General features: G+C 37.2%; 1 protein-coding gene across 4 annotated transcripts in view; it reads left to right on the forward strand.

Moving 5' to 3' along the window:
* Nucleotides 1-16697, forward strand: part of PTPN4 (protein tyrosine phosphatase non-receptor type 4) — a 192316-nt gene that overhangs the window by 52473 nt on the left and 123146 nt on the right. Inside the window, exons 3-5 of one of the 4 annotated variants that reach the window (XM_073885052.1) lie at nt 1377-1484; nt 15566-15608; nt 15686-15785. In XM_073885052.1, coding sequence (XP_073741153.1) covers nt 1377-1484; nt 15566-15608; nt 15686-15785 — 251 coding nt within the window. The remainder of the gene's footprint in view (nt 1-1376; nt 1485-15565; nt 15609-15685; nt 15786-16697) is intronic. The other 3 variants (XM_073885059.1, XM_073885066.1, XM_073885070.1) reach the window with 3 other exon arrangements.

Raw genomic sequence — 16697 nt, forward strand, 5'->3', positions numbered from 1 at the left:
GCAGGTGCTCAACCAACTGAGTCACCCAGGCATCCCGGGAGTTTTCTTATTTTTAATCTGTTTTTTGTTTCTTTGTTTCACTTAGCTGGAGGTATAGGGAGAAATTTACTCCATCTTGTCTCTAGAAGAATACATTAGACTCACCTTAGTAGCTTTTTAAAATACTAATGCTTGATCTCCATCCTGGACTAATTTAATGAGAATAGGAGAGGGGTTGGGGGGGAGGTAAGTTACGTCAATATAAAAAATATTTACATGTTATTTGAATGACAACTACCATTGTGAAGCACTCTTTGAAGCACATATTTTCTGCCACTGATGAGTTTTGCAAGTAGCTTTTTTTTCTTTTATATATATTTTTTATTATGTTCAGTTAGCCAACATATAGTATATCATTAGTTTTTTATTTTATTTTATTTTATTATGTTATGTTAATCACCATACATTACATCGGTCTGGCCAATAAGACACGAAGGAAAGTTCTTTGTAAAATAACCTTACAAAGAAGGTTTTTTTTGTACATTGTCATGTATTGGTATGAATTTTGAAATTGCTATGACCATCTTGTTAACAGCCTACAAAGACAGTTAATACCAGGAATGCATCACTTTTCAGTCATAATTTAAATGGAAGAATAAAAACAATAAGATACATGATAAAGATATATGCATGAGTTTATGTGGCAATAACATACAATTACAAAAATATGGTGATAATAGCCTGAAAGCAGAATCCATTTCAATCAAAAAGGTTTTCCTTAATGTCATTTATTTATCTTTATTATTATTATTATTTTAGAGAGTGGGCGCGCGAGAGAGAGAGAGAGAGAGAGAGAGAGAGAGAGAAAGAGAGAAAGAAGTGGGGGAAAGGGGCGAGGGAGAGGGAGAGAGAGAATCTTAAGCAGGCTCCACACCCAGCAGAGAGCCTGAAGTGGGGCTCAGTCTCAAAACCCTGAGATCATGGCCTGAGACAAAATCAAGAGTCAGATGCTTAACTAACTAAGCCAACCAGGCAGGCACCCCAGTGCCATATTTATTATATTGCTCTTTGAACCATCTGAACTAAAGTTAGACTGTGGTGTTGTTTTTTTTTTTTTTTTTTTAAGTTTACTTTTTTTAGTAATCTCTACACCCAGTGTGGGGCTCAAACTTATGACCCAGAGATCAAGAGTTGCATACGCTACCAACTGAGCCAGCCCGGATCCCCAAGTCAGACTGATTTTTAAGTAATATATAACATGTAAACTCTTTTTCCCTAATCAGGTCATTGTTGTGGAAAAGGTTGTCAATTTAATAGAAGAGGACAAAAGTTCAGGAGCTCAAAAATCTGAAAGTATATTGCCTACCAGTTTCGATTTCCTTTTATTTTTCTTCTAGAAACATGATCAGGGGCAAGTTCTGTTGGATATAGTCTTCAAGCATCTTGATTTGACTGAGCGTGACTATTTTGGTTTACAGTTGGCTGACGATTCCACAGACAACCCAGTAAGTTTAAGCTGTTGTATTTTGTTTCATTTCACTTTTTCTCTCTGTTCATAATATAAAGTTCTCTCCGATTTATAATGTTTACTAATCTGATTAGTGAGGGTTTTTTTTTAAAGAATTTAATTAGAATGATTACAGGTAATTCTTTTGCCTTTGTTCCTCATTTTCTTGATGTTTTAATTTGTAGAGTTTTTTCCTTAAGGTTTTCATAATAATAAGTCAGTTTAAATCTAGTGCCACTTTCCTTATTTATGTGTCTCAGACAACTAAGATGTAAATCTAACTCATGGTACTTGACTGAAAGAGAACATTGGGCATAAAGGTTAAAATATTAATGCAGTATTAAAATATTGAAGTAAAATATTTTAAAATGTTAATGTATCTTAGTCTTACATAAATTAGCCTCCATTAAAATGAAATCATTTTTTTGTGGCATTGATGGCAGTCTGTTTCTTTTTTTAAGATTTTATTTATTTATTTGACAGAGAGAGACATAGCGAGAGAGGGAACACAAGAAGGGGGAGTGGGAGAGGGAGAAGCAGGTTTCCCGCAGAGTGGGGAGCCCGCGGGGCTCAATCCCAGGACCCTGGGATCATGACCTGAGCCAAAGGCAGACACTAAACGACTGAGCCACCCAGGCACCCCAATGGCAATCTGTTTCTAACTAAAATTCTTAATTTGTTAAATATAAATTTTCCAAGTAGGAAGATTCAAAGGAGACCCTCCCAAATGAGATAGAGATTAAATATAACAGCTCTGAATTTCTTAGGCATTAAGTTACCATGATTGTTTTTGTTGGAAAAAATCACATTACAGACATAGGAGATAGCATGTGATGAGTAACAGAAATGTTGAATTCTTTGAAAATTTATATGCTTATACAGATAGAGCCTTTTACAAAAGAATATGGTACTCTCTTGATTAGTACAGGAGAATGGCTATTTTGAAGGAGACCTTGTGTATATATAGTTTAGAAAATTGGGTTCAGTGCTTTAAAATCAGTTTGTAAGGGCATATTAAAAAATGGCTGTAGAAAATAAAAAACTTTTATGTGGAAAGTAAGTTTCTCTCTATCTCTTGTTCTGTCTCTCTCATAGTCGGAATCCTGGGTTTCTGAATGAATGGTTAATGGGAAGTAAATATGAGATGTTAAATATTATTTTTTCTTGGCATCATTTACTGGTTTTGTATGAAAAACTGAGGATGATGTGGATAAAAGAAAGCAAGAGCCAGCTAGTCTCAGTGCAAAGAAGTCCTTTTGTACTGAACTGAAATAAAAACAAATTTTCCCTATAAGTTGATGCCTTCACCAGGGGCTAGAGCTTCTACACGGGCCTAGAGGAGGAGTATTATTTCTTGATAAACAATGTGAAAATGGAAGTGAGTAGAAATGTCAGTGATACAGTCTTTCCCAGAAAGTTAAATTGTGAACCGGGCAAATTCCCCAAAGGTGTCTGCTGTACCTCACTTTGTGCAACAGTGAGCTAAAAAAAAAATAATAATTCTTAGATTATCTTGCTGACAGTTCTAGGCCCAACCCTCTAGCTGGAAGCCTATCTGTAGATTGATCAGGGAAGTGATAGGACAACAAAGAGCAGCTACTCACCACCATTGTCTCTGCCATGAGTGTGAAAAACCATTACTTGTGACACAATACTCTAGAAGGGCTAATACTGAGATCACATATATTATAAGAGATAAGAAATCCTGTTATATAATTTGTATACAGGAAGACATTTTTATTCCAAGGCAGATACAGCAGGATGAATATGGGGAAGCAGAGGTATTTTTAGCTGGGTTGATCTTTTTGGAGTCCCCTGCTTTTTCTTATTTTGTCTTACTTTTCTATTTTGAGCTTTCCTTCCCAAAGAAGATATATTCCTAGGTCCAAGGGTCCAATTGCTAATGATCTAAAATAATTCTTCCCCAAAATTTAGAATTAAATTTTCAAGGACCCAGAAGAAGCCTTAGAAAGTATCTTGTCTAACACCCTATTTTTCTTTTTTTTTTAAGATTTTTTTTTTATTCATTTATTTGAAAGAGAGAGAGAAACAGCATGAGAGGGGAGAGGGTCAGAGGGAGAAGCAGACTCCCCGCTGAGCCAGGAGCCCGATGTGGGACTCGATCCCAGGACTCCGGGATCGTGACCTGAGCCGAAGGCAGTCGCCCAACCGACTGAGCCACCCAGGCGCCCCTAACACCCTATGATCATGAGAAATTATCCCAATCCAGTGGGATAAAGCCCAAGTTACTTGCTGGCATTAATGAAACCTGTCTTGGGTCTCACAGCTCCCCATGTAGGTCTTTTCCACAGTACTACAATTTCAGTATTTAAATATTCAGAAGAATCTGTGAAATGCCAAATGCCATGGAAGGGCCCTAGACAGCACAAATGTTGTAAGTTATGTCCTGTTTCTGATTGTCAATATGAAAATACATCAAGACTCTGAGGATAATTAATGGACTGACAGAGAGATGCCATTCTGAAAAAAAGAAAGGAGTAAGGGGCTAACATTTATAAAACATCTATTATGGACTTGTTTATAAACCAAATTCTCAATTTTATGAATGTATCATTAAAATATTTTCAGGATGGAAAACTTGTCTAATGACATAGATAATTAAGTAGCTGAGAAAGGATTTGAACTTGCATCTGGCTCCAAAGTGTTTACTCTTCCTACCACAAAATATTGCTTCTTAAGAGATGATGATATATAGATGCACAAGAGTTATAAAAATGAACATGTTGAGGAGAGGGGGTATCCATGCAATAAAATTGCCAGCATAGATCAAAAGGAATTTGGTTATTTCTGTAAGAATTAATCCTTGCCAGTCCTTAGTTCAGATTTTTTCCATTTCACTGTTGAGTTAATATATACCTGTATATATGTATGTATATATTTTTAAAGATTTTATTTATTTATTGGAGAGAGAGCAAGAGAGGAAGAGAGAGCACACAGAGAGAGGTAGAGGGAGCAGCAGACTCCCCACCAAGCAGAGAGCCTAATGTGGGGCTCAGTCCCAGGACCCTGGGTTCATGACCTGAGCCGAAGGCAGACACTTAACTGACTGAGCCACCCAGGTGCCCCTGTATAAATGTGTATATATATATATATATATATATATATATGTTAGGTATATGTGTATGTGTTGTGTGTGTGTGCATAATAGTTTTAGAGGATCAGAGCTAATGTTCACTCAGGCACATAAACAATGAAATTAATTTAATTGGACTTATAATTGATAAACTTAAAAAGCACCAAATGTTTTATTGTGATCTTGTACATAACAAATACGTACTCATAGTAGGTTATCCTTTTCTTTACAATATTCCTGGGTAAGGAGTTCCATTATAACAAACAAAATTACTTAAAAGCTTTGTCTTTTCAAAATTTCTTCTGTTTTCATTAAAACCTATTTATCACAGCTTTAGCTCTTAGCATAATGTATGGTTTAATAGTAGTAGTCAGTGAATGTTTATCGAGTGCGCAAAATAATGAGTAATGTGGTTACAATTCATTATGCATAATTTCTTTATAAGCACTTAAAGTGGCTCTTCCTTATTGGCCTTCATCAGTATGATATTCATTGGAACCCTCCAATTACATTATTTGTGTGCATTTATTTTTTTTTGTTTTTTTTGGGTTTTTGTCCCTAAAGTGACTTAGTGTCCATTAGTGTGGGACAAAGAGTAGATTTATCAACTATTGTTGACTTGTTCTTTCTACAGTTTCATCCTTCTGATACTTTTGTGTTGTGGTTAGGATCTTTTACTGTTTACTACCATTTCTGTATTCCCTAACCTTGTGGCTTTCAAACCTAACATATCAGAATCACTTGGATACTTCTTAAAATACAGCAGATTTCTGGGTCCTTTGCCTAGAGTTTTTGATTCAGAAAGTCTGGTGTGAAGCTCAGTAATTTACATTGCAAATAAGTTCCGCTACTAATAATGCTGCTAGTCCAAGGAACCATATTTTGAAAATCACTACTCTAACCCAGTAGGCTAAGATTACTGAAGTAAGAAATAATTCATACCAAATAGCTTGTTCTGTTTTTTGGAGATTCTTTTTACACACTCAAAATTCTTGAATTCATCGGGTTTGAGAAACTATAGGAAAAGTCATGTAGAGGATGACTCTTATTTCAACAAGCTGCACTTTAGGACAATATGATTGCTAAAATGCTTGCATTTATCTCACATATCTCAGTATTTCTCATATTTTATATTTCATCTGTTTTACTGTAATATCTTAGGCTTTTACTACCTATTGTATAAACCTCTTTGGTAGTCTGCTGAATATGGATTTTTTTTCTGGTCTCTTTTAACCCTGTTCCATTTTGGGAGGGAATGACAGATTTTGGGGTGCAGAAAAGTGTTTCAGAGAGAATCAGCATCATGTGTAATGTTCCAGAATGAGGATGAGGAATGTTGTATTTGAGGAACTGAAAGAAAATTTTAATAATCAATGGAATATAGAGCAAGGGGAGAATGTGGGTCTAAAATGCAGTATGGATAGTATGCCAGATTATGGAATACTTTTTAATCTGTAACATTATACTCACCTAAAGATTTATTTATACAAGTTACATAAGACTTGGGTTTAGACATACCCCTGGTTACAGTGGCATATAGAATTGCCAACTGAAGATTTGGGGAGATATGAGCCTTCTGGCATCAGAAAGCACGGGAAAGAGTATCTTTGTTAATCCAGTTTCAAGTAGCTATCCTACTTCTGGTTCCCTCTCTAACTCTGTTGTTTAATTTCATTTCATTTTTCATTCTCATTTCACTTATGTGTGTATGTGTGTGTGTGTGATTGTTTCATGGCTTGCTTCAAAGGTGAGCTTTTACACATTTTGAAATCCTGTATTTATGTTATTTAAAAATATTTAAGCATTCTATTTTAAAAAGCATAATTTTTCTGTAGCAAGATGGCAAACTAGTGTACATTATTAAAGTGTACGTTAAACACTGTGCACTAAGTATTTTAATCTTACCAAATTTAATCCTAACAACATAGCTGGATACTACCACCCTCATTTTATATGTGAAAAAATGAAGGTATGGAGAAGTGAAATAACTTGTTCAGGATCACAGTTTGTGAATGGGAGGAGTTCCAGGGGTGTGCCTACTTCAGTGGTGAGCAAGGTATGGTTGGGGAGCAGGGTGGGGAGGCTGTGGAGACTTCAGGGGATTGTTGGGAGGAGGTCCCCTGCTGTAGAAGCAGCAAGGTGCGTCAGGTCATTCCCTACCCACTGGCCATGTGGTAAGCAATTAACACTACTTACCCCTAAGTTTACCATTAAGTGTGAATTAGAGAGGCAAGTCAGTGTCCCAGAGGGCTGGTGACACCCAATGAAATGAAAAATAATCCCCTTTGCCCGGAGACTAGCTAGCTATAATACCCTACTGGCAGCACAGTGTGTCTTTCACCAACTACCAGAGTCAAGCTATATATCCTGTCTCTTCACCACAAGTAGGCAGGCACATAAAAGATTCATAAAGGAGCTTGCAGGGAATTTTAGCCTTAAAAATAGGCACTCAACAAAATAGATGCCACCATTTGAGGAAAGCCAACAGAAAGAGATGCACCAAGGTAAGCAAATTTTACATTTAATGGAAATGGGAAATATGTAAAATAGAAATAATGGAAACATTTATAAAATATTTTGTAAAAATTTATAAAAATGGAAATAGTATCATTCTTGGTGTTAGTGTGGAGACGAAGTGACTTTTTACATGGAAATCACTTAGAACATGATTGAAACATAGTAGATACTTGATAAATACTAAGTTCAACAAACAAAAGGACTGGAATTTACATTGGCAGATTAGAGAGGATATTGTATCCATGCAAAAGGAACAATGAAAGATTTTGGACATTAAAAATATAATTGTCACGGGGCACCTGGGTGGCTCTGTCGTTAAGCGTCTGCCCTCGGCTCAGGTCATGATCCCAGGGTCCTGGGATCAAGCCCCGCATCGGGCTCCCTGCTCTGCAGGAAGCCTGCTTCTCCCTCTTCTACTCCCCCTGCTTGTGTTCCCTCTCTCGCTGTGTCTCTCTGTCAAATAAATAAGTAAAATCTTTTCAAATATATATATATATATATAATTGTCACAATAAAAAGCTCACTGGTTAGGATAAATAGAGTAGATGCTGTAGAGACTTAATGCTTCAACATTAATAGAAACAACAAATAATACAAGCACAGAATATTTTAATAAAACGGTTTATCAGGCAATCATGTGACCTTGTTCTTTTAATACTACATTTTAGAAGATACAGAATTAACTTGCAAATATGAGACATTTTGAAGATTTAACAGTAGACTCTACGAAGGGAAAAGAATGAGCAGTTAATTTTGAGAAGACTGTGAACAGAACTCCAGGCCTAAATTGAAATTCCTTCAGGATTTGATAGAGTGGATGAAGAAGTACTCATCCCTAACAGCTATTTCTTCTTTTTTTAAATTTAGATATAATTGACGTGTAACATTATATTAGTTTCAGTTATAGAACATAATAATTTGATATTTGTATATATTATGAAATGATCACAATAAGTATAGTTAACATCCATCACCATATGGTTACAATTTTTTTCCTTGTGATGAACTTTTAAGATCTATTCTCTTCGCAACTTTCAAATGTACAATATAATAACTATCATTAATACAAAATGCTAACTATAGTCACCATGCTATACATTACATCCCAGGACTTCCAGTTATAAAACTGAAAATTTGTACTGTTTGACTCCCTTTACCATTTCACACCTGCCCTACGCGCCACCTCTGGCAGCCACTTACCTGTTCTCTGTATCTAAGAGTTCATTCAGCATTTTGATAGGGTTTGGGTTTGGGTTTTGGTTTTGTGTTTTTAGGTTCCACTTGTAGGTGAGATCATAATGTTTTTCCCTGTCTGATTTATTTAGCATAATACCCTTAAAAGTCAATTGGCAGGTGGCAAGATACCCTTCTTTTTTATGATTCAGTAATACTCCTGTGTGTGTGCACACACATGTGCATGCGTGTGTGTGTGTGTATACATATCTTTTTTATCCATTCATCCATCAGTGGACACTTAGGTTGCTTCCATATCTTGGCTATTGTAAAATAATGCTTCAGTGAACACAAGGATGCAGGTATCTTTTGAAGTTAGTGGTTTTGTTTCCTTTGGATAAATACCAGAGTGGAATTGCTGGATCATATTGAAGTTCTAGTTTTAATTTTTTGAGGAACCTCCATACTGTTTTCTACAATGGCTGCAGCAGTTTACATTCCCACTAACAGTGCACAAAGGTTCCTTTTTCTCTACATCCTCACCAACACTTGCTCTTTCTTGTTTAAGGCCAATATTTTCTTACTAATTTTCTGTCGGAATGATCTCACTGATGAAAGTGGGATATTAAAGTCCTCTACTGATTGGGCCCCTGGGTATCTCAGTCTGCCTTCAGTTCAGGTCATGATCCCAGGGTCCTCAGATCGAGTCCCACATGGGTGCTCCCTGCTTAGTGGGGAGCCTGCTTTTCCTTCTCATGCTTTCTGTCCCTATCTCTGTCTCTCTCAAATAAATAAATCTTTTTTTTAAATAAAATCTTAAGAAAAGTCCTCTACTATCATTGTATTGCTGTCTATTTCTTCCTTTAAGTCTGTTAATACTTGCTTTATATGTTTGTGTGCTCTGTTAGGTGCATAAATATTTACAAATTTTATATCTTGTTGGATTGACCCATTTATCATTATATAATAACTTTGTCTCTTATTGTAGTCTTTGTGTTAAGGTCTATTTTGTCTTACATAAGTATAGCTACCGAGCTTTCTTTAGGTTTCCATTTGCATGTGATGTGGTTTTGAAGGTGGGGTTGGGAGCTTATGGCCAAGGAAGAATTCTTGAGATGTCATTGGTGCAAAAAGGTGATTTTTATTTAAGCACGGGGACAGGATCCCTGGGCAGAAATAGCTGCTACCCTGGGATTGTAAGGAACAACTGACTATATACTTGGAGTTCAGGGAAGTAAAGACAAAGGGAAGTTTCCAGAAGGACTTTCATATGCTAAGGAAGACTGACAGGATCCTGAAGACCTAGTCAAGCTAATACTGTTTTTTCCTCTAGCAAAGCATTAACATTAAGACCGTTGGGAGTTTCCTGGAGGAATGTCATACTCTGCCTGCCTCAGGTATTTGTCAGTGGGCTGCAGGTTATAAGAAAATTTAATTTTATATGCATTTCCTTCTGCCTTTGTTCCCCACATCACATGGAATATCTTTTTCCATCCCTTCACCTTCTGTCTGTGTATCCTTAATACATGAAGCAAGTCTCTTGTAGGTAGCATATAGATAGATGGGTCTTATTTTCTTTCTTTGCAATTTGATGATTTTTTGTAGTGGTATGGTTAGATTCCTTTCTTTTTATCTTTTGTGTATTTACTGTAGGTTTTTGCTTTGTACTTGCCGTGAAGCTTACGTAAAGCAACTTATATTTTTAAGTCTATTTTAAGTTGATAACAACTTAAGTGTCAACACATCCTAAACCTCTACATTTTTACCCTCCCCCCATTTTATGTTTTTGATGTCACAATTTACGTCTTTTTACTTTGTGCATCCATTAACAAGTTATTGTGGTTATAGTTATTTTTACTAGTTTTATCTTTAAACCTTCGTACTGGCTTAATACATAATTAATCCACCACCTTTATGACATTAGATTATTCTGAATTTTACTATACACTTACTTTTACCAGTGAGATTTATAGTTTCCTGGTTTTTTGTTACTACTTAGTGCTCTTTCATTTCAGTTTAAAGAAGTACCTTTAACATTTGTCCATTTGTGATGAACTCCCTTAGCTTTTGCTTGTCTGGAAAACTCTTGATCACTCCTTCAATTCTGAAGGGCGGTTCTGCTGTATATTCTTGGTTGTCAGTTTTTTTGTTTCATTCAGCACTTTGAATATGCCATTGTCTTCAGGCCTGCAAACTTTCTGCTGAAAAATCTGGTAGTCTTAACGGGATTTCCCTTTTACATAACAAGTTGTTTCCTTCTTGCTGCTTTTACGATTCTCTCCTTGAAAAAAAAAATGTATCTTACAGTGGGTCTCTTTGGGTTCCTCTTATTTGGAAACTTCTCAAAACCTCTCCTGAGATTTTTGGCTCTGGTTGTCTGTTCCCTTCCCCAGGTTAAGATAGCTTTCAGCCATTTCTTCAAATAAGTTTTCTGCTCCTTTCTGTCTTTTTTCTACTCCTGGGAGCCCTATAATATGAATACTGAACAGCGAGATATTGTCCCATAAGTCCTTTAAGCTATCTGCTCATTTTCATTGTTTTTTTCTTTTTGCTGCTGTGATGGGTGAGTTCTACTATCTTACCTTTGAATTTACTGACCTTTCCTCTGCTTCATTTAAGTCTGCTGTTGAACCCCTCTAATGTATGTTTCAGTTCATCTATTGTATTCTTCAGTTCTGTGACTTCTTTTTGGTACTTTCTTATATTTTCTATCTCTGTGTTGAAATTCTCACTGTGTTCATCATTTCTTCTCTTGAGCTTGGTGAGCAACTTTATGACTATTATTTGAACTCTTTATCAGGTAAATCACGTACTTCATTTCATTAAGGTCTTGTTCTGATGCTTTCTCTTGTTCTTTTGTTTGGAAGTATTCCTCTGTTTTTTCATTTTGCTTTACTTTCCCTGTTGGTTTCTATGCATTAGATAAATCAGTCATCTCTCCCAGTCTCAAAGAAATGGCCTTGTATTGAACCTTATCATTCATCCCTGCCCTAGCTCATGATTTCCCAAGCAGTCTATTTTATTTTTAGTGGCTCCCAGTAGTTAAAGGTGTGCCAAGACCTGTCAATGTCTCAAAGGGGAGCATCTCAGTCAGCACCTAGATTCAGTCTGATTGGGAAGCCCGACCTGCCGCAGCAGCTTTTAAAGTATGCAAATATGCCTTTTTTTAGGGGAATACTGGGAGATTGACTTTTGTATCTGCTCCCTCCATGCTGAGCCCTGGGGTGATAGGCAGTTAAGAACTGTTTTTTGTTTGCTGCTGTCCCCCTTTCACCTGTGAACACAAGCCCTGCTGGCCCTCAGAGCCAAACCATCAAAGGGTGTGTTCTCTGGGCAGCAGACACAAGCTTCTTTCTTAGCAACCCCAACAACCTGTGTGGGGCAAGAGAGTACAAAGATGGCACCTACCATCTTCCTTCCCTGGAGAGTGCCTAAGTAAGTTCTTATATGTGTGCCAAACTAGAAGCCTGCCCCTAAGGCCAAATCTTCAACACAAGCAAAGAGGCCTCTTACACATAAAGACTGGGCGTGGGTATCCTTCTCCTGTCTCTGCATTCTGCCCTAGGGGTGGTAGCCAACCAAGAACTGTTTTTCCATTTGTTATTAGTCCCAACTGGACCCATGAACACAAGCCATGGGGGCAGTAGAACCAGATGGTCAAGGGGTAGTCCTTGGGCAGCAGACGTGTGGACAAGTTCTGCTCTGGGAGACCCTGGTGATCTGGAGCACAGCAGAAGGAGCACTTGAAGATCATACCTGCCCTCCGAGGTCTCTTGAGAGGATTACAGTCAGCTCGTAGATGTGTGTGTGTGTGTATTTAAGATTGTATTTATTTATTTGAGAGAGAGAACACAAGTCGGGGGGAGAAGCAGAGCAGGAGGGAGAGAATCTGAAGAAGACTCTGCTGAGCACAGACCTGATGCAGGGCTTGATCCCATGACTGCGAGATCATGACCTGAGTTTAAAACCAGGAGTCAGATGCTCAACCACCTGAGTCACCCAGGCGCCCCTAGATGTGTGTTTAATTGGGAGCCTGCTACTCTGACCACAGCTATGAGAGAGACTAATAGGCCTCCATCACAGAAAGACTGGGTGCCTCAATCTGTTGCCTCTCTGCTGTACCTACTGTGGGTGGTAGCTGGTTAAGAACTTTCTCCATTTGTTAGAGTCCTGTGGATCTGCAATCTTTAGCCCCACTGGTCACCAGAGCCAAGCAATCTAGAGGTGTCTCCTCGGCGGCATTTGAAAAAATCAGGGTGCCAGACAAGGAATATACAGGAGATACCAGTGACCTGGTGTGAAGGGGAGGGGGAGTGCAAAGATGATACTTGCTGGCCTCCATCTTTGGAGAGTTTTCAGTAGGCACCCCCAGATGTGTGTTAAATTAGATGTCTTTAGGCCCATGCTTTAAGATACGCAAGTAAGTCTGTCTCGTAGAAAGTCTGGGCACTTTTCAGTCAGCTGCCTCTGCTCTGCCCTGGGGTAGGTGAGTTTGCATAACCCTTTAAAAACTACCTCAGTTTACTCTAGTTCTGGGAGTCTTGGGGTCACAGGCTCTAGTTGACTTTCAAAGCTGGAGATTTTGGGTGCTCGTCTCTCAGGTGCAGGTCTTAAAAGTTGGGGTGCCAGATGTGTGGTTCAAACCCTTTGCTCTTCAGGCAGAAGTGTGAGGTTGTGAGTTCCGTCCTGATTGTGGGTTACCATGCTGGGGGTGTGGTTTATGGTGAGATTGTATCTTGGCCTCTCCTTCCCCCTTTGACATGGGTTTTTTTCCCTTTCACCCAGTGGGATGAAGTCATTCATCTAGTTTTGAAGTTTTTTCCAGAGGAAATAGTTCTATATGTAGCTTTTAGATTCAGGGAGGAGGTGAGTTAGGATTCTCCTACATTGCTATCTTGAATCAGAACCTTCCTATTAACTATTTATACTTGATAGGTATTAATCACTTTTAGTAAGATACCACATTTTATTTTTTTTTTAAAGATTTTATTTATTTATTTAATTGACACAGAGAGAGAGACAGCGAGAGAGGGAACGCAAGCAGGGGGAGGGTCAGAGGGAGAAGCAGGCTTCCCGCGGAGCAGGGAGCCCAATGCGGGGCTTGATCCCAGGACCCTGAGATCATGACCTGAGCTGAAGGCAGTCGCTTAACCAACTGAGCCACCCAGGCGCCCCAAGATACCACATTTTAAATTCATATATATTGCATTGCAAACAATGAAGACTCTTAGATACAGCATAGTAATTCAATTGGTAGAGCAATTTTGGGCACAGCAGATTATGGTTTATGACTAAATATAGGTAATGATATAATCTCAGTTCCTGTTTATATAGGAACAAAATTAGATGGCTTACAATACTTGTTTTCAAGATGTAATTTAAAAAGGTACTGTAAGCAGTTCCACTCCCAGTATGTACCTAAACATGAAAACATCCACACACAGAAGTTAGTACTCAGTGTTCATAGCAGCATTATTCATAATAGCTAAAAAGTGGAAACACTCATGTCCACCATCGGATGAGTGGATAAACCCAAGTTGTATATCTATACAGTAGAGTATAATTTATCAATTAAAAGGAATGACATACCACTTCATACATAGTAGGATAGGTATAATTAAAAAGACAACAGCAAGTATTGATGAAGATACAAGGAAATTAGAACCCTTTTACACAGATGGTGGTAATGTAAAATATTGCAGCCCACTACGGAAATAAATTTGGCGGTTCCTTAAAAAGTTAAATATATAGTTATCATATGAGCAAATAATACCAACTAGACATACACTGGAGAGATTGAGTCACACAAAACAAGTCACACAAAACTTGTTCATGAATGTTTATAGCAGTGTAATTCATGAGAGCCAAAAGATAGAAAAGGCCTAAATGGCAGCCATAAAATGGAATGAGGTACTATTAAATGCCACAACATGGATGAATCTTGAAAACATTACACTAAATGAAAGAAGCTACACATAAATCATATGAAATGTCCAAAATAATAGAGACAGTAAGTAGATTAGTAATTGCTAGGGGGCTATGGGTGGGTGGGGGGCACTGAGACTGACTGCTAATAGGTATGGGATTTCTTTTTTGGGGTGATGCAAGTGTTCTGACATTTAGTATTGATGGTTATACAACATCTGTGTTTGTATCTCTACTATTTTAGAATATTTTAAAGGAGTACTGGATGTGGAAGACAGGCTTTGAATAGATTACCCAAGCCCAAATTTTGATTATAGACAAGCATTAAAATGAATGTAGTATATGACTTTTTCTAGAAAACATGAAGAATGAAATCACTATAATAGAGATGGGTTGGAAGATGGAAAATGGGTGGATATGCAGGAGAAACGTGTTAAGTAGGGGTGAAAACCAGCTGATTATTGGCACAGAAACAGAACCCCCCCACCCTGTGCCAGTTGTTGAGTCATTCAGCAGGTGGTCACTCATTTATCAAATTTTTTTTAATACAAATTATATGCCAAGCCCTGTGCCTACGTGCTGACTGTCTGCTTTGAATGAATCAGATTTTATCCCTTATCTCATGGAGTTCATAATCTAATGAAGGAGATGGGCAATAAAAAGGCAAAACAAACATTATGATTAAGAAAATGTTATGAAAGAAATATTCCTTGCCTATTTATAGAAAATAGGGAAATAGGAGCTTTGTGACATACTTTTGGTAGGGTGATCAGTGATGGCCAGTGAAGGCCTTTCCAAAGAGGTAGCGTTTAAACTGAGACTTAAATGGTATTGGAAGGAGTCAGCCATGGGAAATTTGGAGAAGGACATTCTATGCATAATGAAGCCTTTATTTGAAGACCGTAAGATGGCATCTTTGAGAAACAGTCAAGAAGCCATTATGGCTGGAGCTTAGTAAATTGAGGTAAGAAGTCATGTTGTAAGCAGTAATAGGGACTTTGGACCTTGCACTGAGAAATTACCAAGAGCTATTACGCAAAGAAGTGACATGTTCTGTTAGTTAAATTAACAGAAATAACTTCAGATTGCTATTATTAAGCATTTTTCTTTTTTAGGATAGAGGTTATTGCACACTATATAATTTCATGGGAAATTCAAATAAAAAATTTAGAGCTACCACAAATACATTCAGTACTTTCTAGTATAATTTTGTTATACTTGATATGAATATCTGTAAATTGATTATTTTTTCCTAGACTGTTTTCAGAATGCAGTTTTTAGCATTGATCTTCAAATGTTGCAGATTTGCAAGAATTGATATATTACTTCCTCAAGGAAAAAGAAATCAGTCTTATTTATTTATTTTTCAGAGGTGGCTGGATCCAAACAAACCAATAAGGAAGCAGCTGAAGAGTGAGCATACATATTTACTTGACATTTTACAAGTATACTTTATAAAGATAAAGGATTAATATAATCTGATTAATTAGAACTGCTTTTATTAATTCTAGGAGGATCTCCTTACAGTTTGAACTTTAGAGTCAAATTTTTTGTAAGTGACCCCAACAAGTTACAAGAAGAATACACAAGGTGGGTTTATGGAGCATATTTTCCCTGAAAATATTGTCAGAACTATTATGAAATTTTGAAATTATTTAGGCAGATATAGATTGTCATGGTGTGTAATTCTGAGATTCCCAGCCATGACACAGAATGGGTTATAGATCTAACATGTTTCCTCCCCTCTTGGGATGGCTAGGAGGGCTTTAGGAGATTTGAACCCCAAGACCATCCCATCCAGCCACAAGCAGCCTCCTGAACCATATGAAATTAGATTTTTCTACTTGTAAAAAATGGTTAAGAAGTACTGCTGTAACTAATTGAAGTAATCAGATGATATTATAATTGTATCCAAGTGATGCTGCATAGTGAGAATTGTCTTTTTTTTTATATAAAAGTGTATTCTATATATATATTTTATTTCCATTGAGGAGAACATAGAATTTAGAAAAATATATAACCATTATGTGCAGGGGTAATGGTCAACAGGTACCTTTTTTTTTCCCCTCTGAAAATATAATCTGTAGTTCCCTTTTGTTAAGATTAAAAGTCTTTCATTTTTTTTCTCCACCCCTACCATTTTCCTTAAAAGTATAATTAACATACATTATGTTAGTTTCATGTGAAACTTTTTTATAAAGGATGTTGGCAGGGAGTGCGCTAGCACACTTAGATCTTTAAGTGCCCACTTCATTGGCCATTTTAAGTCTGCTCTTGAGTGATGATTGAATTTTGTTGTCATTTCTACTTGACAAAGTGTACAGAAGAATGACCGAGATGAGTATTTTGAAAGTGTATGAAAATTACGTGAGCTGTTTAAGGTAGAAACGGGAATAATCAGAGTGTGGTATCTGTACCTGAATCTTGTGTATTGCTTGAAAGACAGAATTAGTAATTAGTTTTTTTTTACAGACTAAAGGAAACATTAGCATGTAAGACCTT

The sequence above is a fragment of the Callorhinus ursinus genome, unplaced genomic scaffold (assembly GCF_003265705.2).
Source record: "Callorhinus ursinus isolate GAN/ISIS: 27379988/994484 unplaced genomic scaffold, GSC_fseal_2.0 scaffold2, whole genome shotgun sequence".
NCBI lineage: Eukaryota > Metazoa > Chordata > Mammalia > Carnivora > Otariidae > Callorhinus > Callorhinus ursinus.